This window comes from Falco peregrinus, chromosome 5, assembly GCF_023634155.1.
Source record: "Falco peregrinus isolate bFalPer1 chromosome 5, bFalPer1.pri, whole genome shotgun sequence".
NCBI classification, from domain to species: domain Eukaryota; kingdom Metazoa; phylum Chordata; class Aves; order Falconiformes; family Falconidae; genus Falco; species Falco peregrinus.
The window spans coordinates 8240316-8266571 of record NC_073725.1 but is presented as its reverse complement, the minus strand read 5'-3'; the positions used below and the strand labels follow the sequence as shown (position 1 = coordinate 8266571).

Below are 26256 nucleotides of genomic sequence, written 5' to 3'. Positions count from 1 at the left end.
GCTAGCTGAATACCTTCATCTTCTCATCTTCCCCTCAGGGCCTTCAAAGATTAGTTACCAGTTAGAAATATTTCTTTGGGAAGGACTGAAATAACTTTGCCAAAATTTAAACCCGAGGTCCAAGAAGGTGTGTTGACAAAGCCATCAATTTTCATTTTCTAATTTAGCTTAGCCTGAGTTTTAGATGCAAGCAGGGGAGGCTGTCTCCAGTTGTATATTTAACATCCCCATTGGTTGTCAGTTATCTTTTAGTGAGTCCTTTAAGGTTATAAAATTGCCATGGAATTCCTAATTTTCAAATGATTTCACTGTATGATGTTCAGGAGATGCACCTGCTCTTGCGGCCCCATGCTGATTTGCCCAGTGTGAGGCATGTGTTTGCCTGCTCTGCAGTGGGAAGAAGGGAGGTTCATGGTGCTGCTGCTCACGCTGCCTGCTGCCAGGTGTCTCAAATGTTTCGGAGCAGCTGTTGGCCCCGGCTTGGCCATCCTTTGCTGTGGCGTTGTCTGTAAAATGTCACACTGCAGAAAAGGAAATGCCTCACTCTCCAGGTTGTGGTTTCAAAGTACCAGTTGTTTTCAGATGAAAGCAAATCACGCAGCAAACTGTGTGCCACATTTTCTTCAGTTCCCTTTTTATTCAGGACTCCTGTTTTCAGGCACCAGAAATCTAATGCCTGCCAGAAGGAGGCAGGTGGAAGTGTACGTGGATGCCTTGTCCTTGCTGGGGTTTCGCCCCTTGCAGCCTATGGGCATGTCCTAGCACAACTCCCAAAAAGCCTGATAGACAAACCAGGCTCAGCTAAAGTGGCATGCACTCCCAGTTTCTGGGCTAAATTATTTTATCTTAAAAGCAGTATGGAGGATAGTTAACACAAATTGAGTGTGACATTTCTAGGAAAAAATGGGCCGATGATTTGCCTAAGTACGTGTCTCATCCAAAACCTTTGACTCTCATATCGTGAGAGCTGTGACATGTGAAAGCTCATAGAGAGTGAGATTGGCAAGTGAGTTATCATGTTGTCATGATTTCCCTTTGAACCTCAAAGGACTTCAGAGCACAGGAAAATGCTGACTTGCACTGGATTAAACTGATAGTGAAAGTGTGGGTTTAGGCGCCTCCTTAAGAGCAGGGTGAATCACCCCTGGAAGCGCCAGGCTCTGTCCATTAAATTGAGGGGTAGCCTGAATGACTAACTTCAGACTAGACATGTAACTTCTGAATGGCTAAATTCAGCTCTCAACAGCCTTAGCATGAACCAGTAGGTTTGAGTTGGAATCTAAAGGTTTGATTTTGCATCATCATCTTGTAGGTTCTTGGCAGAAATACAGGCCGTCTTTTCTTCTAGTCCGCTTTAGGATTAGTGCTCCATTAGGTCCGCTGTTCTTGGGCAAACTTTACAAGAGTAGCTGCTAAAGAAAGTCGTTATCCTTAACTATTGAGAATATTGTAGGATAAGCTGAGTACTTGCTGATTTTTTGTACCTCTCAACCGATATTGCAGAAACTGCACTAAAACCCATTACTTCCATCATTTTCAGAGGATGGAGGAAAGGATAGTCTTCTGAATATCATGTTACTACTGATGCATTTTTTGTTGCTTTCCTTAATGCTGCAGATGCAGCACGGAGGTGGTAGTATAATCATTCTGTTTCGTTTTCATGTTATCTTCTTTTAACCTGGACTGCAAGAGGAATAAATACTAGATTTACGTAAGTGAAATGCAACTAGAATTGATTTAAGAAAGCCCTATCTTGATTTCATGACTGGGTGGTTAAAATACATATTATTCTAGTGGTTAAAATACATATTATTCTAAATTATTGCTTTCTTAAAAACAGCTTGAGTATTAAACTGATAAGATAATATTTAAAAGTTAAATCTAAAGCCACAACTTTTCTATGTTATCATGCATTTGAGAGTACTGGACATAAGGCATGAATCAAGATATATCTGTCACGTCTCTATTTCGTTAGAGATTCTTTTATGCTGCGCTTACATTTTTCACTTAATTTGCGTGGGGCAAAGAAATCGTGTAAAGGTTCACAAGTCTCTACAAGGCTCTTTGACAGGTTTCCACCCGATTTGTTTTATGTTGTTGGAATTCGCAGCGGTCAGTTAATGATAACTCCTATTGCAGATGCACTCACCTGTTAAAATATGCTGAATTTTCTTGTTTCCCAGTTGCCTGAACCATGGATAACTTATAATAATGTTAAGTCTCTGAAAAACTGAAAGAATATCAAAGCAAGATTGAATAAAAGGAATAAAATGGAAAGGGAACTACTTGGGGAGGGAAAAGGAGGAAAATAACTTTTTTATAATGAAAAATGTCTCATAAAATATATTTTCTAGGTCAAAACTGCTACTATCGCCACAGAGAGGAATGGAAAAACAGAAAGTAATTCCATGAACATTAATGCTTCCATTTACGACGAGATTCAGCAGGAAATGAAGAGAGCTAAGGTGTCTCAAGCACTGTTTGCAAAGGTTGCGGCAACCAAAAGCCAGGTAAAGTTTCCGGGCGCAGCGGTCTCCCTGTGCGGTGTGATGATGTCCTCCCCCAGTTTTGCTCTGTTTCTGTGTGCGTTATAACGAGCAGCTGGCTTAGCACACTAGCCCGTTACCACACCTCAGAGCTCCTTCCTGAGTCAAAGGTAACCCTCTGGGTACCCTTGACCAGGCAGGGTTGAGAAGCGGCTTCCCGAGATGCATCCTTCCCTCTTCCCCGCCAGTGAGATGCCTTCGCTGTGCACCTGTGGGTCTTGCGCAGCTCAGAAAGCGTCAGTCATCAGTTCTTAGCTGGCGTGGATGTGGCAAAAGCTGTGGGTGAGCTATGTATCGATGCCGAATTAATCTCGAGGCTTTGGTGTCTTGCAATTACATGAGCTGTAAGAGGGAATGCTGGTGGTGTTTTTTGCAGTGAGTCTGTGCATGGCAGGTGGGGCAGCATCGTCCATGCCAAACCCCCCAAAAATACTCAACAAATTACAGTTATACTGAGTTACAGCTGAGAAAACACGTGTGATCTTTGTGGAATACAATGGCTGCTTGGTTACTTGCATGTGTGCATACATATACATCGTGTATTCAGTTTTAAGCCCTTGTTCTGTGGTTTCCTATTCTGTTTTCTTCAACGGAAGAATTTCTGTCAAGTTTAGTGGTGAGAGAGGGAAATCAGCAAGCACTTGTTGGGTGTGATTATTGTAAGTGACATGTCTTCTGAGAAAGATCACCAGAGTTTAGAAAAGCATTGATTTAAATAGGAAGGCACTCAAGAAAGAAGGGAAAAAACTGAGAGAAAAATGGGAAAGGCTAGAACCACCATTATACCAACACTTAAAGAAATGGTAAAGGCACCAACGCTTGCAGTGTTGAATTTTCTCATTAGATTAAATGTTAAATCCACTTAATCACTATTCCTTTACTTTTCTAAAATTACTTCATAGAAAAATACAGCATCTTCCAGTGGAAGCTGATAACTATCACCTACATCAATGTTTCTTGGGCTGTCAGCATTTTAGTGCTGGCTTTCTTTTTAACTTTTGACTTCTGCGTTGCTCATGTTTTGGAGTTTACTCCACTTCACTGTACAGAAAGGATGTTTTTTCTTAAGTTATATGCTGTAAGGAGCATTTAAAGAGATATTTTGGAAATGTTATATCAAAATGATTAAACTCAAGCTGTGGACTGTAAAAATTATAGCTTTATAGGCCACATGCCTGCCTACCCTTCAATCACTGTCAAAGTGATAATTTCTACAATAATATGTTTCTTTTATTGTGGGATTCTAAACACCAAGTGCTGTTTAAACATTAAACTGAATTGTTTATGTTAGTGCTGTACTCAGTGTGTCATACATCAGGCCACTATAATCTCCCATGGAATGTAAAAATTCTGTCATGAATCATGGCTTGTATATCAGAAATTACTGTAATTTTGATTGGAAATTACAGGGCTCTTAAAACGTTTCTAATTATGATAGAATGTTACAGCAGCTTCCAACCTGTGTGCTCCTCAGATGTCTTTAGTTACATGTCAAGACTTGGGGTTAGAGAACTGTCCGTTTTTTACAGCTTCCCTTTCCCATTGCAGTTCTCCACAAAACTAAGGTATGAAGCCAATCTATTGGTCCACATAATTTTGATCTGATGTGATTTCTGTGATGGTATGTTTATTTTAGTGTGTAGTCTTAAAATTTCCAGGTGTGACAGCTCTTCCAATGCTGACTTTGAAAGGGACAAGTAATCAAAGTGAAGCACAAAAGCTTCCAGAGGATGTGGTGCAGTTGTTTTAGAGTCTTGGATGAAATGTAGATTCTTTTACAAACTTTGCTAGCAAGTATAGAAAACAAACACCACCGAACGTGGTTCTTTTCCCTGTTACTGTGGAGATTATGCCTGTTACCTGGGAAGTTATTTTTCTCCTCAATTTAGGCAATGCAATGTTGATTTATGTGTTAAGCAAGTTTTCAGGTCTGTAGTTAACCAAAGTGCCATTTGTAGTAGACAGCTGCTTCACAGAAGTAACCTCTTAGATAAATTGGATGTGTTGGGTCTTCTTTAACCAGACGACTAGTCAGATGATTAGTAAGATTTAAATATATAGCCAAGCCATGTATATTAAAGGGGATGCCTGTATTGTAAAAAATTCTGCATTGGAGCTTGTCAGTAGTACAGAGAAATATTTCTTGGGGCAAAGAAGTCTCCCTTGCATAAAAAAGAGGTTTGTTCAAACATACTCTTCAAGAGAACCTCTCTTGAGAGAGGTCCGTTGTTGGTTGTTGTTTTTTTTTAAAAAAATTGTGGGGATATTGGTTTCTTGCTCAGAACTGGAAATCCTGGGATAATCGCTTCTAGTTATAGTGAAAAGTTAGGAGGATGCATATTAGAAAGTGATGCACTGGTTAACAGTTTTGTTTTCAAATCACTAAAATTGAACGTTGCTGCTCTTATCTTATTTTGGGTATAAAAACTTGATTAAGTCCTGAGTGTAATCTGGAGTTACGGTATAAAACAGCGTGTGACCTAAAACAGCTCTGCCAGTGGACAAAAATAGTTGTTTGCTGGAGAGCCTTTTTGTTACCTTTTTTTTAATTTTTTTTTTTTTAAAGGATCTGATTTGGGTCAACATTAGATTGGGTATCTAAGCAGCCAGCATCTGCAAGGTGGCTGGGCTTGCCTGAGCCAGGAGACTGCAGATAATGTTCTGCTGACTCGAGCACTTTGTACAGAAGAGCTATTAAACGATGCAGTACACAAGTTTCTCTTTAGGTAGCGTCGAGGTAAAAAGCTGAGCATCTTCCCTTGGGCTGTGTTAGTGCCTTTGGCAAGAGTTACCTGATGGGCGGAGGACCTCATACAGAGCTGGTGCTGGACAGAGCAGCTGGCTGCCGGGGCTGGGTGCAGCGCAGGTCATAGCGCAGGGCGAGGAAGGGGTGATGGGAGCAGGAAGAGGTTGCAGTGATGTTAGGGCGATCGTGCTCTGCCTTAGGTGAGTGACAATTTGCAGGCTTGTAGTTTAATGGTCCACTTTGCTGGTGGCTTGTTGGCTCTTCCGAAGAAAAGGGACTGTTTGGTACAGAGGTTTGAACGCGTTTGGGGACTTAGTTAAACGATACCTTCAAATGCTGAATTCTTTCCCTGTAAAAGAATGTATGCATTCTGTATGTTCTTAAAGTGTCTGTGTTTTTAAAGGTTCGATATATTATCTGCAGAATAAATTAAAATTCTGTTAAATTCAAAATATACACTTTAAAAGTTACTATGGCTATACTAAGGAGCTAAGGAAGATATTCTAATTCAAATTGCTTGAATACATCTTATCTTTGGGGAGTTTTAGAACTGTAATGGGCAAAACACCTAATGTCAGTATTTAAAATCTTATGGTTTTATTGCAAGTTGTCTGCCTAATAGGCCTACATATTTTTTTTTGGTTAGATTATGTTGAAAAGACAGCTTTAGAAAAATGCGTGCAAAAGGAAGACAGAAAGGTTTACCAAGTGCTTTGTGTCTGCTCCCAGGTTGTTGGTTTTTAGTCGTAGAATGGCAATACTAACAATATTGTTTACTAAAATTCAATCAGCACACCTGAGTAAGTCAAAATGAAAAGAATCCACAGATCTATAAATTTCTGTGGTATACATTACTTTTACATTTTAATCATATTGGGGTTTTATTACATTTATAACGTGACAGTCCGATTCAAGTAATTACGAAAGCACATTCTTAATTTTGTTATTTCAAACAACAAAAAAGTTGATTTGTATAATGATCATTAAGGCACCATGGTTCAGTAACTGTGCATTGGTTACAATGTTTTCATGTGGGAGCCAGGGACGGGGTTTTTTCTTGATGGTGACAGATGCTGAAATCTAATTTTATTCCATAAAAAAAGACAAACAAACAAACAAAAAATCCCCCGAACTTAAGAGCCCCAAGAGATAAGGCAAGTAGAGACTTGTAGTGTTATCTGTACGTTTGTTCTGTTTTGAGGAGTTACATTTGTGTTACCGGCTTACCCTGAGAAGCTGTGGCCTGCACATGCTAGTGTGAAGCAGGGAAGAAAGCAAAACTTTGCTGAAAATCAGCTTACGTTGCTAAAGTTCTCTTAAATGTAAGAAATTAGAGTTTGCAAACACTGAAGTAATACCAACTTCTGTACCTCTGAGAGTCCCGTGCACTATAGTGTAAGGCTGTTAGCCTGCATTGTTATACCTAAATAAGTTTATAGTAGAATAAATAGGTGAAATTGATACTTTTCTGCAGCATCAGTCCCACCAACCGCTGTGTGTGTGACCGGGTAGGTGCTGAACACCCTCCCTTCTCACCGAATGCGAATGCTTGTACGTTGAAGGCAAGACACTTGGCTCTCACAGAATCATACTCTGATTTTTACTTTAGAATAAAACTAATGAAGTACTGCCCATACCTCCAGAAACCTCACCTAATTACAGAGAGTTTTGACCCATTACTTCTGAGCTGTGGCATCGTGTTGCCTAGTTTCCAGTCCTCCTTGTCCCGTTCATTCACTTTGGTTAGGCACTTAGCCCCTTGGAAATGAGTAGTTTCGCATGCAAAGCATGGAGGTGAAAATCACTGCTTTAGACCATGCTCGAGACTCCATCCGAAGCCATCAGGCAAGTATTTTGTGCAGTTGGTATTTTATTAGAAAGTGTTTGACTTTATGCCTTAGTATGCACCTGGAGCGTCCTCCTCCGAAAGTCTGCCTGGGGAGGCACGAGGCAGAGCATCTACCGCTCCTGAGTAGATGGGAAGGAGTTAAATGGGAAGGGAACGCTAAACATTGGCACTAGAATTGCTTTTGGCATGCAAATACCATGCTTTTCCTGACATAAATATTTTCAGAATAGGCCATTAGAGTTCAGGTATATAAAACCCTGCTTTTACTGGAAATTTTAATGTTGTAGTAAACCCAGAGATTTATAGTAAAAAATTGATGTCTGTTATCTCACTTTTATCTTTTTAACCAGCAGTTTTATAAATGCTATATCTTTGATCTGGCTTTTTCCATCTAGAGACTAAGCTATATACTCTATTAGGAAAGTCATTTTTAAACAGCTTCCCACACTGAACAAGCACGGTATTGTGGATCTGGCACGAAGATGTTACATGCCATTACTGCAGATATAGAACAACCTATTCAACTGTTTTTCCAGCTGGGGGAAAAGAAACCTTTTTATCACCAGGAGTAACCCTCTGGTAACAATGTGGCTTTAAGAGGGGGGTCTTGAAATTCATTTCCAAAGCTGTTTCCTCAGGGCGCTGCACCTCAGGCTGCCCCAGCGGGGTCCAGGCTGGGGGGCAGGAGGGGGCTCGACTGTTCAACTGTCACCCTGCGTCTCTGTCAAGTCTTTGTCCGCCTTTGTCTCCCAGAGCAGCTGAGTCACTTCCTGGGTTTAAATCTTGGCTTCAAAACCTTCGTTCCCCCTCCTTTGGTGTACAATGGATGCTCTGTGGAGCGGGGAGGGACACTGCACGGGAGACACGAGGTGGAAACGAAACGTGCTCTGAGGTCTGCTGTTGTTGCACAGGTCAACCTGGAAATATACCCCTTGCCCTGGTGGGAAGGCAAGATGCAGGAGTTAGAAAAGATTAGCTGCAGAAGTACACCACACAACAGCCTCTTTTTTATTATTTTACTTTATTTTTTATTTATTTATTTTACCTTGTTTTATTTTCTTTTCCTCCCCCCTCCACTACGCAGGGGTGATTGCTCTGGCAGTTGAAGAGGTGCCATGAGCAGCAGGAGTCAGGATGGGATCGGGTGTCAGTGGGGATGGGAGAGGAAGAGTGTGAACTGAGAAAGCAAGACGGGCTTTGCGTGTGATCAAGAATGGCCCCATAAAGCGGCGTGTCATTCAGTGAGACTGTGAAATTTGGCAGATAGAGCTGATCTGTTTCTTTCACAAAATACTGTGTTGCAGAGTCATAGTGTGTTCTGCCTCACCCGGGGCAGAGGCAGAGATGTTGGGTTTTTATTGCAGGAACAAAATGAATGCTCAGAGCGCTCCAGGTCCTTCCTCTGCCCCATGTCTTAATTTCTTTCATCATATCTCTTCTCAGAAGTAAAGGTTAAAACCTCAGGAAATTTCCTTAGGAAGTTTTTAAAATTAATTCTCAGAAAGGGGGTAGAAAAATTGAGTTCAGTTATCTCACTTATTGCTCAGTCTGAGTAGACTCGGAGAAGGGCTGGTCTTGATCCTGGCCACATCCCACATTATTAGTATGACCTTGGTGGAGTGGGTTGACTTCAGGGAGTTTTGGGTTCCCTCTAGTACAAAGTAGACAGCAACTTCTTGAGTCAACAAAGATGCGCTGAAGAGAAACCTTAAAATCTCTGAGGTGGTTCGTATCTGTGCAATTGCCCATGGAAATCTGCATAGAGGGGGGGGAAAAAAAAAAGCATTAAAACGTGAAATAGTTCAAGCCAAAGAAAAAGGTACAGAATGGAAAATCCTTAAGTGGTAAGAGGATTATACTGACCTCTTCAAACAGCTCCTTGGGGCCAGGCAGCCCTTTCGACACGTAAGGCAAAGGATGGATTTGTTGACACACTGATGACAAAGTGTGCTTCCTGAGCATGCTTCTCGCATGGGGTCAGGGTGGCTCCAGCCTGAGGTTCCCAGCCAGGTGGGTGGCAGAGGAGCGGTTCAGATGCTGCTCACAATCCGCATAGAGGCTGTTAAAAGAACTGGTAGCAGCTTCAGAAAACGCTATATTTGAGCCCTGAGGAGGGCTTCCCTGGAGGGATGTGATGCACACCTGCCCTGTGTTGGTCAGGAGTTAATCCTTAACGCCTTCATGGCCTCAGCCTGCTGTGCGTCTTGGCGAGGTGCTGGGGCTGGGACTGCTGAGCACCTGGCAGGATGCAGCCCTGCAGGTGGCCAGAAGCAGCAAAGGGGGGTTCTTGGTTGCATGATTTTTGTCTGCTGGGAGGAGAACGAGCGTGTGGGAGAAGCAAGGAGAAGTACAAGTTTAAGTCATTAAATGTACAAATGAAAAAAGAGAGCCAAGTAGAGAAAGCTCTTTACAAAATACAAAATTCTGTTAAAGCAGCAAGACGGCTCAACATAAGGAATGTTTGGTACATGTTATTGAAACTGAAAAATCAGAGTATGGAATGAATTATAATTTAGCATAATCCATAATTTTACAGTTTTCATTTTGAATTATTTATCTTATATGATTTGATTAAAGATAAAACTGGCTGACAAGATCTTGAACATCTCTGCATATCTTAATGACAAATTAAAAAAGTCCTTGTTATAACTTCACCATTTAAAAATTTTTATTTGTTTTGTTTCTATATAGCTCCTTTTTATTTGTAAAGCCTATTTCAGATACGCATTGTGTACACGCATTCTATAACCCATCAGGCTTCAGTGTTGCCTCAGTACCTCTGATTCAGTAAATCAGATCATAGGCAGCATGCTGTCATATAATAAGGTGTCTGATCCTTATTACCAGTTTGTTGATGCACAGACTCCTTCAAATTGACCATTGCAACACATGGTTTCCCCTGAAACTAGCTGTGATAATTAGCGTGGCTCTAATGAGACAGAATGTCACTGATCTTGTGCTGAACTGTCGAGTATCGACGCTACGGATGGGAACTGTCAAAGCTTGCCATCTGTGACAGAGCTTGGCATATTCCATTTGCAAGGTAGAGCATGCTCAATAGACTGTTTTTAAACAAATGGTCCATTTCTTGATTAGGGCTCTGTGTTCTGTTACCGTGGAAGACTTTATATCATAGTTAAACTTTTTTCTTTCTTTTTTCTCCTTTTTTTTTCCTGGGGTAAGCTTGTTAGGGAATGAAAATGTTACTAATTCTCAAACTGGTGCCTTCAATCTTCTGTTAGCATTTGGGGGAGAGGTGGGGGGGGAGCTGATCACATAGGTATTCTTCTTCCTTCCCCCGGTTACTCTAAAGTAGTTCTTCTAAGGCTAGCACTTCCACAAGGCTTCTACCTGATTTATTTTTTTTTTTAAGCAGCAAGGGATAGGGGTGGTGTGGTTTTGAAGGATAGAGGAACAAAAATTAAAAAGTCTTAGATGACGCGCGGCAGGAGCACGTGCGCCTGGGATGAAAGGTAGAATGGGTCAGGAGAGTTGGGCGCCCAGGCTCCTGAGACCAGCCCTGCAAAATGCCGTGCAAAAAGTCCAGTGCTGCTTATCATTCCAAAATATGCTTTGTTGCTTTTTATTTCCTCCTTCTCTGGCAGACCACACAGGGCTTGTTCTGAAGAACATTTTCACTAATCTGATCAGGCAGCCAAATACGCCGGGAAAACTGCTTTAATGATCCCACTAATTACCTCAAGTCAATATGAACTGTATTATTAGACTGAGGGAAAATATTCCATTAGGTCTCCCCCTTGGGAGTTTCTCCGCTTTGTGATGTCACCGAAGCCTTCGCCCTCTCGCTTGTAATTAATTTTATTTACACACGCAGGCACGCACAAGGTCACACCTGCACAACCGGAGCTGGCCAGGGAGCTAGTGGCACTCAGGCTTAATCAGATCTGTCATAATTACCATTCTGCATGTTTCTGACACACGCTGTGAAATATTTCAATTTAACTGCCGCTACCAGCACAACCAGATGTAGTGTGAGTGTGGCTGCATTGGAAATATTATTCCTCAGGATAAACTCTCTCCTCCTCCTTTTTCCTCCCACCCCCTCTCCCTTTTACAGCTAATGTGGCACAGAAGCTGATGTATCCTGTAAATCTTGAATGCAGCGCTAGATTGATAACAGCAGATTAGACAGTTTAACCACAAACAGCTTGTTCATTTTTCACAAATGAAAACCACATGTGGTGTAACTAAAATTTCAGGCGCTTTTTTTTTTTTCCACCCCCCCTCCTCTTTGGTTGTTGTTTCCTTTTGTGTGTGCATGTGTGTGTGCGCATGTTAAGGTCTGCCTTTCGCTGTAAAAGAGTGAAATGAAAGAGTAAACATATAAGGGGAAAGAGACGCTACCGTCTTTGGAGTTTATTTCTCCATGACCTTTATTAAAAACCTTCCTTGCTTTGGCAAAGAAATCCAATATCGCACAGGGGTTTTGTCTCTCTCTCTGCGACTTTCCAGTCTCTGGGTTTTATGCCCGCTTATTAAAGGAGTCATCCTACTGTGCTGTTTTTCAAAATAACATGCCAGCAAACACCTCACTTTAAGAAGAGCTTCTAACCAAAAATGTAGTCTTCACTGCTACCTGGATTTAGTAGAAATAACATTTTCTGCCAAAGTTTTTCACCACGGATTTTGTCTCTCTGCTAACTCTTCCCTCTACTTCTTCCTTCAGGGAAAAGATTCTTTTTAGAAAAGAATCCTCAAAGTGTCTAGAATTTTGGCAAATGTAAAATATAATTTTTTTATTAAACCATTCCATTATTTCTTATGAAAACAGATTATTGTTAGTTTTCAGAAAACTAAATGTTGTCTGTAAATTGTCTTGCTTTTTTTGTAATTCCATTTTTTTTAGTTAAATTGTTCAGCTTTCCCTAATTAAGCAGCCTTCAATACTTAGTGAGGGGGTTTTTTGAAACCATCTACTCTTTAGTAGATCACTGTTGGCTACTTTTCCTACACAGAGAAAAAATTAATGCAATTTTAATAGAAAGCTTTAATTATAAGGTTCTAAAACAATTCTTACAGCAAGGAAAAAAATGTAAGTGTGAGAATGCAATTGAGCAGATTCCCCAAAAGCTGTTGCAGGTATTGTCAGGCGAGAGGAGTGGTGCAGTGCATCTGATAGAAATTCATCAAATCTAATCTGTAATAAGGCTTCCAGAGGAGGTTTTTTTAAAAAAAAGTAGCTTTAGTAAGAGATTGTTCTATCCATTGCCAGTGATTTGTGATGCAGTAGCAATATCAAAAGCGCAGGAGACTGTAAGACTCAATGTTCAATGTCAGTCTAAGAAAGTAAGATCGTTTTTGAAAGTCACTGAAGGCACAGCTTGTAGGAGAAAATTTGGCTACAGACTGCTGAATTTGGCCCCAGAGACTGCTGCAGAAAGGGTTAACGAGCGATGCTCATACCACTTCCCCAGCAGTTACTGACTGCGTTACTAATCCCCCAGAGCTGGGCTGGAGTAGGTTGGCGTAGGTGTGCCATTAGTGTCACTTGTGGCACGGCAGTGCCACCTCTGTACTGACTCCCCTGGGGTCCTCATGGACCTTGAGCAAAGGGGAAATCTCGTCCTGAGGGTGCAGCAGAAGCCCCGGAGGTGCTATGGCTGCAGGTACCTCAAAAACGAGTCTGGAGTAAGGTGAAGAGCAGGGCAGGGAGGGCTCGTGGTGGAAGAGATATTGCTGAAATGGACCGTCAGGGTTCTTGCAAGGGTCCAGAAATCTAGCTCTTCGCAAAACTATTTGAAACATGTCGTATAGTCAGGAAGCACTGGGTTGCCAAAATAAAAAAAAAGCATGGCACCCTCTCCCACCTCCTTCGAATCTTTTATTTTTAGGTTTTCTTTCTTAGGTAGAGGTGTTTTCATTCCTTCGCTCCAGATGCGTGAATCAGCTCTTCCCCAGGCAGCACCTGCTGTCTGCCTGACTAGAGGTGCTGTTTCTGGCAGGATGGATTTTCTTAATCTCTCTTCCCGCTTTCTGGATCCTCACCTTCTGTTTTGTTTTCTTCTTGCCACCTTTGCTAATCCCTCTCGTTACAGTGCTCCTCTTAGCCTTCCTTTGACTTTTCCCCACCCTGTTCCTCTCCTGTACACACCATCCACTCTCTCCACCTGCTTCTTTCTCCGCTCCTACCGCTGTCTCCCACCTTCTGGCATCCAGTGCCACCCCGGGTGCACCCCGCACACGGTCACTTTGCAGAAGTGACCCTTGGTAAGAGGGCGCAGCGTGGGCACCCCGTGCCCTGGGGCTTTGCTGCATGGTGGGGAGCCGGGGGCTGGTCACCACTGGTCACCAGCGCTGCCGGCTTCGTGGGTGGAATATCATTCCGTTCCCCACGTGGCAACATGGATTTAGCTGGGGGAAGAGCTGGGTTCTTGGTTTCTCAGGTTGCTTGGGCCTGCTGTGGACAGATCGCCCGTTTGGGAGGCTTTTAAGATTGAGTATATCAGTGTTTTAACATGGAAACTAAAGCACTATTTAAAAAAAAAAGGGGGGGGGGAGGGGTGGCGGGGTGTGGTGGGGGAGTTTGAGTGAGCCGTATGAGAGTTAATGATGTACAGAAATGGAAACAAAGCTGTAGTGGCAGAGCCAAGGAGGAGGAGGCTGAGGAGGCAGTGAGCAGCCCCGGGGTTCCCGGCAGGGGGGTGGGGGGGAAGCAGGGTACCAAGCAAACAGTGAGCCGAACCCCTAAATAAACAGGAAATGACAGAGTAAAACCTCTCCTGAAAAACCCAGAGCTGCTAAACACGTTGCCACAAAGATTAAAGGCATCTTAGGCAAACACAAATACACAGTAACCGTCCGAGAAGCAGTTTGATAAAGGAGTGACCGATGGCGATTCAGGTGAAGGGTTGCTGGGCAAAGGAAGAAGTAAGAAATACAGATACGTGTTTTCTCTCATAATGTTAAACTGGAGAATTTAAAACACATTACTCCTGAAAGAATGTTACAGGATTTCTAGGTGCTAGGTGAGAAAAGATACATTGTTTTGTTCCACGTCATTTTTAATTTCATCGTTCCTGATAATTTCTCATTGTGGCCATCTCTTTTATTTTCTGCAAATTTAACCTCCAAGTCAAACTTCAGATTTTTGGTTAGGAATTACACCAGACTGTTGGCATGTAACAAACAGGCTAGGGCAAACACGCAGCTAGCTAAGTGGGGGAAAACTCCTGTTTGCAACTATTTACCTAATTCCAAATCTGCCAGATTTTATCTCAAAAGACATTGTTATTCAGTGGTCATCTCATTTTTATTCCTGTGCAGTGTCATGTTCCCTTAACTTCAGGATGGCTTTTGAGAAACATAAGAAAATAGTTTTCAGGATCTTTGTAAAGTAAAGGCGTTTGGACTGAGTGGACCGTAGCAGAATTCCCTGAAGTTTTGGACCCCAACTGAGCAAGATTTGCAAACATATCAGATACATCTATAGATTTACTAAGGTGACTAGGTATTATGCTGAGCCTGGTGCTTAGCATCTCTAGTATATGTAACATGCAAGAGAAAGCTCTGCTTTCCACTGTTTATATAAAACACAGTTATTTTTTTTAAAAAAGCTATGAAGGGCTTAAATGAGATTCTTTTTCTTTTTGCTGTGGGGCAGCCAGTTTGCTTCACCTCTGAGAAATCATTTGCTACTCTTATTTAACATGAGGAGAGAGTTTAACTAAAGGCATTGATCCTTTTCACCTGGGCAATGGGCTGGAGGGATCAGGGCAGGAAGAAACGTGCCTCCATGCAGCGCCTGATTTAAGGGCAGGAGCTGCTGCTGAAGATGCTGCCTGGCTTGGGCTCAGCTGGGCTGGTGCTTTTCTTGGTCAGTGAGGAGAAGTCTAACAGTAAGAACTGCCCTCTCTAGGAGCTTTTCCCTTATTGTTCCATCCTGACGGCAAACTACCTGAAAACAGTCTTGTGTTGGTTCCCACCCAGGAAGGAGAAGGCCGATCTCTCCAGCTTCCCATTTGATCCAGCTTTCCTGTTCTTTTAAGTCTATGCCCTAAGCAACCATACCACAAGTAAGGGCATTTTAGCTTTCCAAGGGCTTCACTGCATTTATTTTCCCATGGGTGAGGAGGCACCGGTCTTTCACAGGTGTGGATTTTAAAAATATTTTTTTAAAACTGCATTGGGTAATGAGCATTATTCATTTTCTGACCGTTTCTGTGGTTAACAAAATCTGGAGGAAAGTCAGGGAGAAGTTTCTTTCCAATTTCCTTAAGATGCCTTTCACCCTTGGCATGATCAGAGCATTAAGCGTTCTTCGGGATGAAGCTGAGAGCCACAGAAGCCAGCTGAACTGCAGGAGACAAGTTGAAAGAATTTGTCTCAGAATGTTTAAATGTCTAATTCAAATCTATATGAAAACATATAGTTAGGCCATAAAAATGTGAAGGGATGTCTGAGAACGGATTTGAGCTGTGTGTTTTTTGGAATGATCTCGCTTGTTGGAACATCTTGTCAGCTGAACTGAATTTACAATGAAGTCCAAATATCTACGAGCCTGTGATTCCTCGGTGTGTGGTAGATCTTCCCCTGATTCAAAATGAATTCTGGAAAGAAAAAAACCATATGACAAGAAGCCATGGATTTAAATTACTCCTTCTGGGAAATTATAATCTTTTTTTTAAAAAAATAAATCTAACAACTTGATATACACACATATAAGTAATTACGGAAGTGACACTTTGGCCCTATGGCCTTTTTACTGGAGGTCTTTCCCCCAAAGCAAATGTTAGATCTCTGTAAGCATTGTAATAATAAACATTTGCTGTTCACTTGTAAATTGATAGTAGTAAAAAGATTTTCAAAATTGCCAGGCTTTTTCTATTAAAGACTCTTCTCTAACTAAACTGCAGATATAGCTGCCATACAAAAATCGATTGCATGTTTAAGAATAAATAAATATGGGCTATTAAGGATCGTGGCTGGATTTAGAGTTGTATTTACTTTCAAGGGAAACATTGGTATTACAGTGAAATCAGTACTTCTCTCTACTTAAATAACAGATAAAGGGCCATATATTACCAGTCACCCTCTGTGAAACCCACTGACCCATTTTATATGCCTATACTATAAAAAGCAATGTACCAGACTAAGACTGACTTACTTAATTAGCAGTTGGTGTTTTTTGTTTAGTTGGTGGGGTTTGATGTGGTGGGTTTTGGTTTGTTTGTTTGTTTGTTTGTTTTTTTTAAGTCCATTTTTGTCACATGTATCTCAGGTTTACAATGCCAGTTGAGTAGTGTGTGTGAAAGGACATGGAGTAGAGCAAGGCAGAAGAATAAAGCTTCATCAGCGGGGTTTTTGCTTCTGTTACTTTTCCCTCTTCTTTTTACATATGAATGTAGTTGCATTTTATGTAAGGTTTTTAAAGACATGCGTTTTAATGTTTTTGGTTAGGGATTGTGCCTGTCTGTCATTGCTAGGTGATTGAAGGCAATACTGTAAAAAGGATACATTTGAACAAGGGAAAGGAAAGGTGGAAGAGGCTGAAAGCAGAGAAGCCAAGCTTGGGAGAAGCTCTTCATTTAGATTTTTTTAATTCCCTCTGTACTCAACTAAAAACCAATGATGCTTAATGTTTTTAGTCAGTTTTAGAGTTAGGGGTTAGGGTGGTGGGTTTTTTTCCCATGAGTCGTTAGGACACCTCAAGTGCTTATAACACGAGGAAGTACCCACCAGTTTAGATACAGCCTTGGACCTTAATGTGTCATGTTTTTCGCCTCTTAGCCACTCGCTGTGGCTCCAGGTAGAAGGAGAGGTCTAATACAACAGACGAGGCTGTGGGAGCAGGGCCGTAGCTCTCCAGGTCATTTTGGTTCTGTACTCATTTGCTGCTTGTCACTGAATTTTAGAGGTTGCTTTAGCAAGTTTCCTTTTCTTATTTATTTGTTTGGAAGTTTACAAGAATAGAAATATATATTTAATTTTCAAGTGTTACAAAAGAGAGAAGAAAAGGCAGAGGAAAGAATAGATGTTAAGAATCCTTTCCCCCTAAAATATCCAGATAGTGGATATTTTATATCCACCAAAAGGTTCTGGTGAAGCACTCTCAGTACCACTGCCAGCTGCTTGGTCATTTGTTTTTCACAACCCAGAGAAGAGGTGGAGGTAACATACAGGCAGATGGTGTAGCTGGATAAGATTGGTTTGATATAGAATAAGGTTGGATAAGAAATTTAAGGAAACTGCATAATCTGTTTCAGTATTCTTCAAAGGAAGTTTTTCCTGCCAGTGAAGTTTACCTTTCTTCTGAAAAGCCCTGTGAGGTTGGGGGGGGTTTGGTTTGTTTGTTTTGCTAAATCCCACCTATTATGATGGCAGATACAGATTTACTTAAAATTCACATCTGGCTTCCACTTTCAATGTTCTAGGAATGAAAGCCCGTAAAATAGATAAACCAGAAATATCTGGAGATAAAGGACAGCTTCAGGTTTCAAACTTCCTGTGATTTAGGGGAATGCTCAAAGGCAAAGCCTGAAACTTAAGGCTGATTAGTGTAAATAAAATACTAAGGCAACCATCTTTCTGGGGACATATTTTATCACTTTAGGCCATGTCTCAAGAAGAGGCATTCATATTCTGGTATCTCTACTCATCTTCTGAAACAGGCTGAAAACCAGCTTTTGCTTCTTGAATTAAAGATACAAGTTCTGTGAGAAAAATAACAAAATCCCAAAGTACTGAACATTCACAGCAGTTTTTAAAATTACTCAAAAGTTTGTGCCTCACAGAAGTCAATGAATGCTTAAAATTATTTGCAAATGTAAGCTAAGCTGGAAAGATTTTCACTAGCAAACGTGTTGGTCAGTATAATCCACCAAGTCCGGTACATTATTAGTTTTCCTGAAATTTTATAAAAATATCCAGTGGCCTTTCTTTTAATTGACTTCAATTCTGTGAAGCATTTAGCTGTATTCAGCTTTGCATAGGCGATAACCAGGACAATTTATGTTTTTTAGGAAAGCTAAGCCTGCAGTCAGAATAAATTTTCCTGCAGTCAGGAAATTCCAGAAGAACATTTAAGGCTAAAAAGGACCGCTGTCGTTATCTAGGCTTGTTCCTATGTCTGAACCCACAGGTATTTCACCCAGAAAGAAGGCAGATTTAAGTAATCTCAGCCTGAAAGTGAATTTGAATTAAATGCTCTGTTCTTACCCTGTGGTGGGTGTTCCCTGCTGTATTTTTCCAGATAATACAATGTAATGCAAACAACATTTCCCAGATAAATTAAAGCAGTGTCCATTGTTACTTATTTGTCATATTCGTTTGTGCTGAACTGACGTTTGTTTATTTTGCTTCTCAATGCTATATGTATGAGCTTACTGATTCAGAACTCCCTGAATTTTCGATCCTGTTGAACACTGTGGGAAATCTCAGTTGAAGGGTTTAATGCGTTTTCCAATCAATGTGTAGGGGAAATCTGGCCTTATCAATTTAAATGCTGGCGATCCTTTCATTGCATTATGGAAGAATCTTCTCTAAGCAGAGATTATTCTTAAGAACTTCATAACATTTAAAGGTTAATATGTTAGGTAAAGAACAATATCTTAAGACAAACATTTTTATTACAGGACATGAAGGGATAGTTCTGATTAAATTACACGATTATTTGAATGGGAAAGAAGACAAAGTGCATCATTTCTTGCCCTCAACTTTAATGCCTTTAATCAAATAATGACCTTCTGGAAATAGTTAATTTTAAGCATTTGGAAAGATCAATACCACTTTGCCACCAAAAAATGGCCCAGATGATGAAATTTGATGTATTTAAAGTACCATTTCACCCTTTTAACCTAGTAAATAATTTAAAATGCTTTCAGTACTCCTTTGCTACCATTATGTATCTCATTCAAACTATTATGACTTTTCCAAAAGCAACCTTTCTGTGCAATGAGCAGCTTATAAGTTTAATGCCCAAGACTAAGACTATATGCATATACGGTGGTGGTGATGTCGGCCTTTTTTTCTTTGCTTCTGTACATGGATTCTGTTTTGAAAAAAAATAATGGAAATATCTATGATGAATGCAGGCACTTGGAACAAAAACGAGATTTGTGAAACAAGTTAGATGGCTTTTGAAGGGGAAAAAGTCAATATTTAAAGTTTAGTCCGTGAGTTCTTTTCCTTTGTTTTGTGTATAAGCTTTTGTGTTAAAGGTGAGGGATTTGGGTTGCTCAGACAATTAAGAGCCCATTTTGCCAAGTGTAATTTTATATCTGTGTTCTGTAAACTGGAGTGCCTTCAGCATTGTAAATAAAAAAAAAAATTGCCCTCTATTAGCATGTTTGTGGGCAGATTAAAAACAGTCTTCATTAGCATAAGTAACACTTACAGATTCTTTTAAAAGTAGAAAATTATTTGCTGAATGATAAATTGCTAGCTTTATAGTTAGTTGCTGAAAATGTGCTCATTCAAAATGCCTACTTTAGTTTGTCTACAATACTCAGTTTTTTTGAGTTAGAAGTACTGTTTAATGGATTATGTACTTAGTCTTTGTTCACAGTAGATGCTGAAATGCAATTCACACTTTCTGCGAAAATGTTTGTATCAAATACCTCCCTATTTAGACTGATTTCTTTTAAGACCATATATTTTTATTATACTGTATGCCCCAGAGAATGATGCAAAATAATCTTACATATGATATACCAAAGAAAACCTCTTCGTAATCTTACTTGTTTGCCTTCTTAGGTTCAAATTACAGCTCTTCTCAAAAATGTTGGAGCCTTTGTTAGTTATTCTGTGAGAAATCTTCATCATGTGGCAAATTATTATCACTATAACAAATTCACCAAACAAAAGATTTCAGTTGCTTCACCTTGAAGCCCTTTCTTCCCTGATGAGATGTGTTTGTTGCCGATTTGGAAAGCTTTGCCCAGAGAACATCTTTCATGATTGTAATGCTGCCCTCTTTGATCTAGTTACGGTTGGTGTTTACACCTTAAATGCAGATTTCAAATATCTTTTTTTTTTTTTTTTTTTTTTTTTTAATAAGAAAGATACCCGCATGCAAGGATAGTTTGTTTGAAACTGTATGTGAAAGAGCAGAAGATTTTATTTAGACACAGCACAGGTCAGACTGAATAAAATAGCGTTTGGATGCATAGATAAAATGCATAGATGCTTTCTTTAAAACAAGCATGTTCATGGGTCTTGCAGAGTCTAATGTTTGGCAGTTATCCTCTTTGCGCTTTTCCTGCAATGGTTTGGCAGTTCGGCTTTCACAGGTTTTTTTCCTCTAATGTCTTATGTTTCTTCACTAAATCCGTCTCAGAAAACCAGACAGAAGACTCTTATTTATTTTAAATATCTTAGTTTTAGCATCTTTTTTTTTTTTCGCCATTTTCTTGCTTACTGTAGCAAGACCTTTGCAGATGGTGGTTGGTTACTTGAAAGTGCATAACAGTATTTTCTTTGTAGCAGATGGATTTAAGACTTTTAGTTCCCAATAAATGTAGGTTTACAATACATAACTTTACAGGATTTGTGTTGTATATAACAGGTTTGAACATATTATCTCAGAATTCATCTGCATGGCATTTTCAGCTTATCCAGGGCCCATGCCAGTATTTTAAGTAATAGGGAGAGCATAGTGATTGATAGCAGCTAAAGGCGTGATTTTGAATAGAAACAAAGGTTTTAGAACAGAAGGTGTCAAATTAAACTTTGTCAGTTTGAAAAGTAGTAACATCCTGAAAGTTCTCCAAACATATTTACATGTGGCTAATGTTTATATTTTGCTTTGTACTCTCTTTATATTCAGTGTAATGTTGCCTGGCAAATTTACTGTTTTAAAATCAAGGTTGTTCCCAATGTCATTGTGGAGTTTTGGGGAGTTTGCCTTGCTGCATAGATAAATCAGCTTAATTATTTTCAGGCTGTTTTTTTTAACAACATACTATATATGCTGTATAAACCGATTGTGATCTAATCTGAGTTATAAATATTTCCTTGTTGTTTTCTGGTCCTTTTCACTTCCTGTAATATAAAGACAAAAAAATACCAGTGGCCCAAGCCCTCTTTCAGAATAATTTGTTTGAATTAGACAGAAATTGCTCTAGACTCAAATGAGTATAAGAGGAGATAAATCAACTCTGGTACATTCGCTTGTGAATTCAACTGCATTAACTACAGTATTCATACTTCTTTAGATCAAACAAAACCAAAACTTGCTAATTTTACAGAACTTAAAATTCTCTATTAGTAAAGTCTGTATGATTACTTTTCCTAAAATTTACAAAAACATTTCATACATTCTCATTTAGCTGAATTTTATGAATGAGCTTTATGTCGTATACAGAATTCTGAACCAGAAACTAGATTAAATACTTATGGGTTTGTTTCTTGTTTTGAACCAAAAAGAAAGCATATTGGTACAAAGCTTTTAGTCTCTTAGCGAAGTAAGCCCCTACAGGCTCTGTTACTGCCCATTCACTATGTCATCTGAGAATATTTGTGAGATCAACTTTCACAAATATTTTCAAAAATAAACCATGAAGACCAAAAAATTATTTCTGACACTTTAATTTGAGAAGAATTCTATCGGCTGTTTCCCATGTTGCCCATCATATGTTTCATCAGAGTATGTCTACTCCTTTAAAAATATGATGAAGCCAATGGAAACGAGACATTTTGGTAGATCAGCAGTTTGTCCTGTGTGCTGTGTCAGAAGCATCTGATTTCAGTATCTCAAAATTGCTGCTTCCCTGAAAGGCTAACAGAGACGTGCTTCAGGTTACAATTTATCAAATCAGTTTTAGGTAAGGAGTTAAAAGTATTATTTCAGTGCAAAAGTTGATAGAAAAATACTGGAAATATATTAGCCATCAGTAATTAATAAAAATAAGATCTGATCTAGTAAATATAGAAACAGAAAAGACAGTAAGGGGAGAAGGAATTTCTAACTTAACAAAACCTGTTGTTATGAAATATGTTTAATCAGCATAAAATGTAATTGCTTAGAAATTATTTTTACTACTGGACATTTTAAAAGAGTTTCTATTCTTTTTTTTTTTTTTTTTTCCAAAAAAAATCTGTGATTGACAGGTCACCAGGCAAAATGTGTGCAGCTTCTAAATGCATGGTGCAGTTTCTTTTCCAGTCTGTCTCTATACCTTGGAGGGGTGTCATGGGAGGGGACAGGTTATCTTTTTTTTTTTTTTTTACTTTCACCAAATTGCCGTGATAGCCATCTCTGCTCTCTGTTTCACCACTATTAGAAAGAGGACCAACAGTTTTGATGTGAAGCAGTGCAGACTCCAGACAACCAAGGGACAATTTTTATGCTTCAGGGGCGGGCTGTTTGATTTTTTTTTTTTTTGATTGATAACTGCTTTTCAATTCAAAGATCTAGATTTATTTCTCTTCTTAATCTTCTCTCCTCCATCCCCAACAAACCACCTATGCTTTCTGATTGCACTTCTTTTTAACTCACCACAGAAAACTAATACTGCTGTTGAGCTTAATCCAGCACGTATCCCCATGGAAGCAATGTCAGCAGAGAACCACGAGCAACACGTTGATTTTGTTAGGGGCAGGCAGGGAGAGTTTGTGTATGCTATCATATCCCAGGGTACTGTCTGATGGGGAGGGAGGATCCACAGACCCTTGTTACTGTTTTAAAAACATGCCATACGATTCCAGCTGGGACAGGCTGTATGTTATGTGCTCTATATGAAGACGTTTGGCTGCATTTCACGGTCAGCTTGCTAAACCTTGGGGCAATAGTGGGCATCCGCCCTTAGCATGTGGTCAAGGAACGGGGTGTACTCCATCCTTGGGATGCAGCAGGACCCTTCTGCTGCCACCACTCTCTTCCCTCTCTCCTCGCTCCCTAGCACACCTAGTGAGCACCAGGCAGGTTTTGGCACCAGTTAAATTTTTGCTTTCTCAGCTCTGCTACCACCTTCTCTCTAACATTTGTCATTTTGATTATTTCTGTTTCTCAGGGGCATTTCCTCCTGTGTCATTTGTTCAGTTTTCCACTTAGATCCAAGAGAATATACTTCAAATTTTTATATACACCTCACTAAATATTTTCATATACAATATGAATGCATTAAGATTATTTGTTTACTTTCATCTCTTCCTATCGTGGTAATATTTTTTTTAAACTGCATTTATTAACTCTTAGCTAAAGAGATTAATGTCTTCAAGAAAATACATATCTATATTGTATCTATGTATCCATTGTATCTACTAGTCAACTAGTCTGCATAAACCATTTTCAACTACCAGTACATATAAAAAGGATCTAAAAGCTTCTGTACATTTATATTATTTGTTGATTCAATAAAATGTCACATTATCTTTCCTACAGCATTAAGAAATAAAATTGCATGGACCTAGTTTTGAAAACAGATCCTTGAAGCTAAAAGAAAGGAAGTGTGCATGTTTTATACATGTAATATTTTGTTTCTAAATATTAATATACCAAAAGATTGCTGCTGATACACACTGTGCTTAGCTAGAGTGTTTGCATCTTCTTTTAAAACTACCAGTGCACAATTAAGAACAAAATTGTCTATTAAATTTTAAGAAGACGTAAGAAAACAATTGTTAAATTTGCAAGATGAACTTGTATGTCTCGTTTAAAATCAGATTAGCAACCGCTGCAGTTCTCGCAGGGGATTCTGTAGCCAACTTTGTAATATGTATCCCAAACCCACGTCTGCGTTAGAGTGGGTAAGCTCTTAGGCAACGTGCTGTCCTGTGACGTGGAAATGGTATATAAAGGGTGTATCCGAAGCTGGAGCGGATCTTGCTCCAACCCCCACCCCCCCACACTTCCCCCAAGCTCTAATAGTGTAGGTAAAACAGAGAGTTTGTTTTTTTCTGGGTCGATGAGAAAAATCCTGAAACAGATGATCCTCTATCACTTGAAATAAGTTCACCTGCAGAGGCAGCTCTACTTGTAACAGATAGGAAGGAGGTGTTACTTGGCTGCGTCTAGTCAAAGGATTCCTGTCTTTTGAAAGGACATTAGGGAGCTCCTCAATTGCCATGATTTGCCTTAGGCAGCCGTACACTCAAGGCAGGTATTCAAAGTACTTTCTTGGTTTGAGTGGTAGTACCAAAACTTTAAAAACTGCTCAGCAAGCAACCTGCTGGCTCCTGAAACACGGTGTCGATACTCTCGGATGGGTGTAGCCTTGCGTAAGAGCAAACAGGCGGCACAGAGAATATGCTGGTGTCAGTGACCCCCCCGTCTGCAGAGGGGAGCGTCTAAGGGATTCGGCCTTCATCAGCCGCCTCATTTCTAAGCAGGCAAAGGGCAGTGCTGTGGTGCGGGACCGACGGGAAGGTGCCTTCCGAAACGCTCGGGGTTAGCGAAGGTCCGTGACACTGCCCGGCAGCCTCCCGGCGTGTCAGGGTGTGCTTTAAGCCCAGCCTGTACAGCGACAGCCCTTGACTGCCGGGGGAGAGCGTGAGAGAATGCAGCACCTCTAAAGTACACGTTTCACCCTCGTTTTGCCCCTCGTGAAGTGAGGAAAAAAACTAATGTTTTGCTGGTGTTATCTTCAAGGGGTGGCTCTGTGAGCTGTTACGTTGGAAAGAAGATCCCTCACCAGAGAACAGGACCCTCTGGGAGAATCTCTCCATGATCCGAAGGTTCCTCAGTCTTCCTCAGCCTGAACGCGATGCCATTTATGAACAAGAAAGCAATGCAGTTCATCACCATGGTGACAGGCCTTCCCACATTATCCATGTGCCAGCAGAACAGATTCAGGTTAGTTTACCTTGGCCAATCCCGCAGAGCGCTAAGTAAATAAAGCTTTAAACGTAGCAAAGGAAATTAGTGTTGCTTTCCTCCCGGCCAGGCTAAACGCAGGTCTCCCCGTGTGAGATAAGAGCGCGCTGCCATCCGCCGCCCGAGTTCGAAGGAGAGCGTGGGACAACCCACGGGTTTTGTTTCGGTTCGGTGTTTTTTTCACAAACGTGCGTGGACAGGCTGGGCCGCGGGCCGGGCAGGGTGAGCTGCTGTGCCGGCCGTCCCCGCGGGCAGCAGGACCGACAGGCAGAGGCATTTGGCACCCGTTGTCACACGCCTTAACCGGCGAAGCGGGAGGACCTTGTGCTGCTGCTGGAAAGCTAAGCTCAAACCCCCAACAGCAGCGGCTCGCCCCGGGTAGGCATGAAGGGAAGGGGATTCCTCATCCCGCTTGAACCCCAGTTGAGACTGGGGGGAGTCAATGTTTGTTTGTTTTTCCTTCAGAGCCCCTCTCCCACCACCCTTGGGAAAGGAGAGCATAGAGGCGCTTTCTTACCAGGCCTGCTGACCGCTGGACCTTGGCTGGGTGCTGCTCCGCAGGTGAGCTGGCACAAGGGCACTGTCAGGGAGAGAGAGGAGGGGACGCAGGACCCACGCCTGGGGGCTTGGAAACAGCCACCCTGCTCCAGGGCAGCCCCGGGGGGCTGCACCCCCCCTTGGCTCGCACACGGCTGGCTGCTTTGCTGAGTCTTGCAGCTCAGGTCAGCAGTGCGGACTGCCGTCTCGCTGGGCTGGGGGCTCTGATCCTTTCTCAGGAAAGACCTGAAGTCAACCCATTAACTGTTCCCTCTTAAAGGGCAGCTATTACCCTCTGCTTTCCCAGCCTCAGCTGAGACCCGGCGTATCGTTTGTATTACCTATACAGAAAAATATTTACAAAGCTAGGAAGTATAGAGTTATCTCGCAGCCAGAAACAACACGTGTGTATATTAAAGATAAAGCAAACTGAATAAGACAATCCCTTAGGATATCAAGTACTAAAATAATTGTGAAAGTCTGGAAACTTGCTGTTTGATTTAGCAAAAAGAGAGAGAAAGATCTATATTAAGTAATAAAACAGCACTTGTTTGAAAATGTACATTGTTTTTAATAAAATCACTTCTTAAGGGGATAAAAGGAGAAGCTTATGCACAGTATAAACATTCAGCCACTATGCCATTTACTTAGATTTGCTTGCCTTGTTGATAAAAGTTGTGTGTTTGATCTCACAAATATTATTCACATAAGCAGTTGCATTGTAATCTCTTAATATGACTTGTAAGAGTAAGGATTGGGAGATTGGACCTGAGTTTTGTCTCTGCTCTTCTACGTGGTAATTGTTGTA

The 26256-nt window shown here is 40.8% G+C and overlaps 1 protein-coding gene across 7 annotated transcripts in view; it reads left to right on the top strand.

Annotated features, from left to right (window-relative positions):
• Positions 1 to 26256, top strand: part of SATB1 (SATB homeobox 1) — a 94064-nt gene that overhangs the window by 64271 nt on the left and 3537 nt on the right. For 5 of the 7 annotated variants that reach the window (XM_055804408.1, XM_055804410.1, XM_005234656.4 and 2 more), the window contains 3 exons: positions 2355 to 2510; positions 24687 to 24890; positions 25377 to 25472. In XM_055804408.1, coding sequence (XP_055660383.1) covers positions 2355 to 2510; positions 24687 to 24890; positions 25377 to 25472 — 456 coding nt within the window. The remainder of the gene's footprint in view (positions 1 to 2354; positions 2511 to 24686; positions 24891 to 25376; positions 25473 to 26256) is intronic. The other 2 variants (XM_055804411.1, XM_055804412.1) reach the window with 2 other exon arrangements.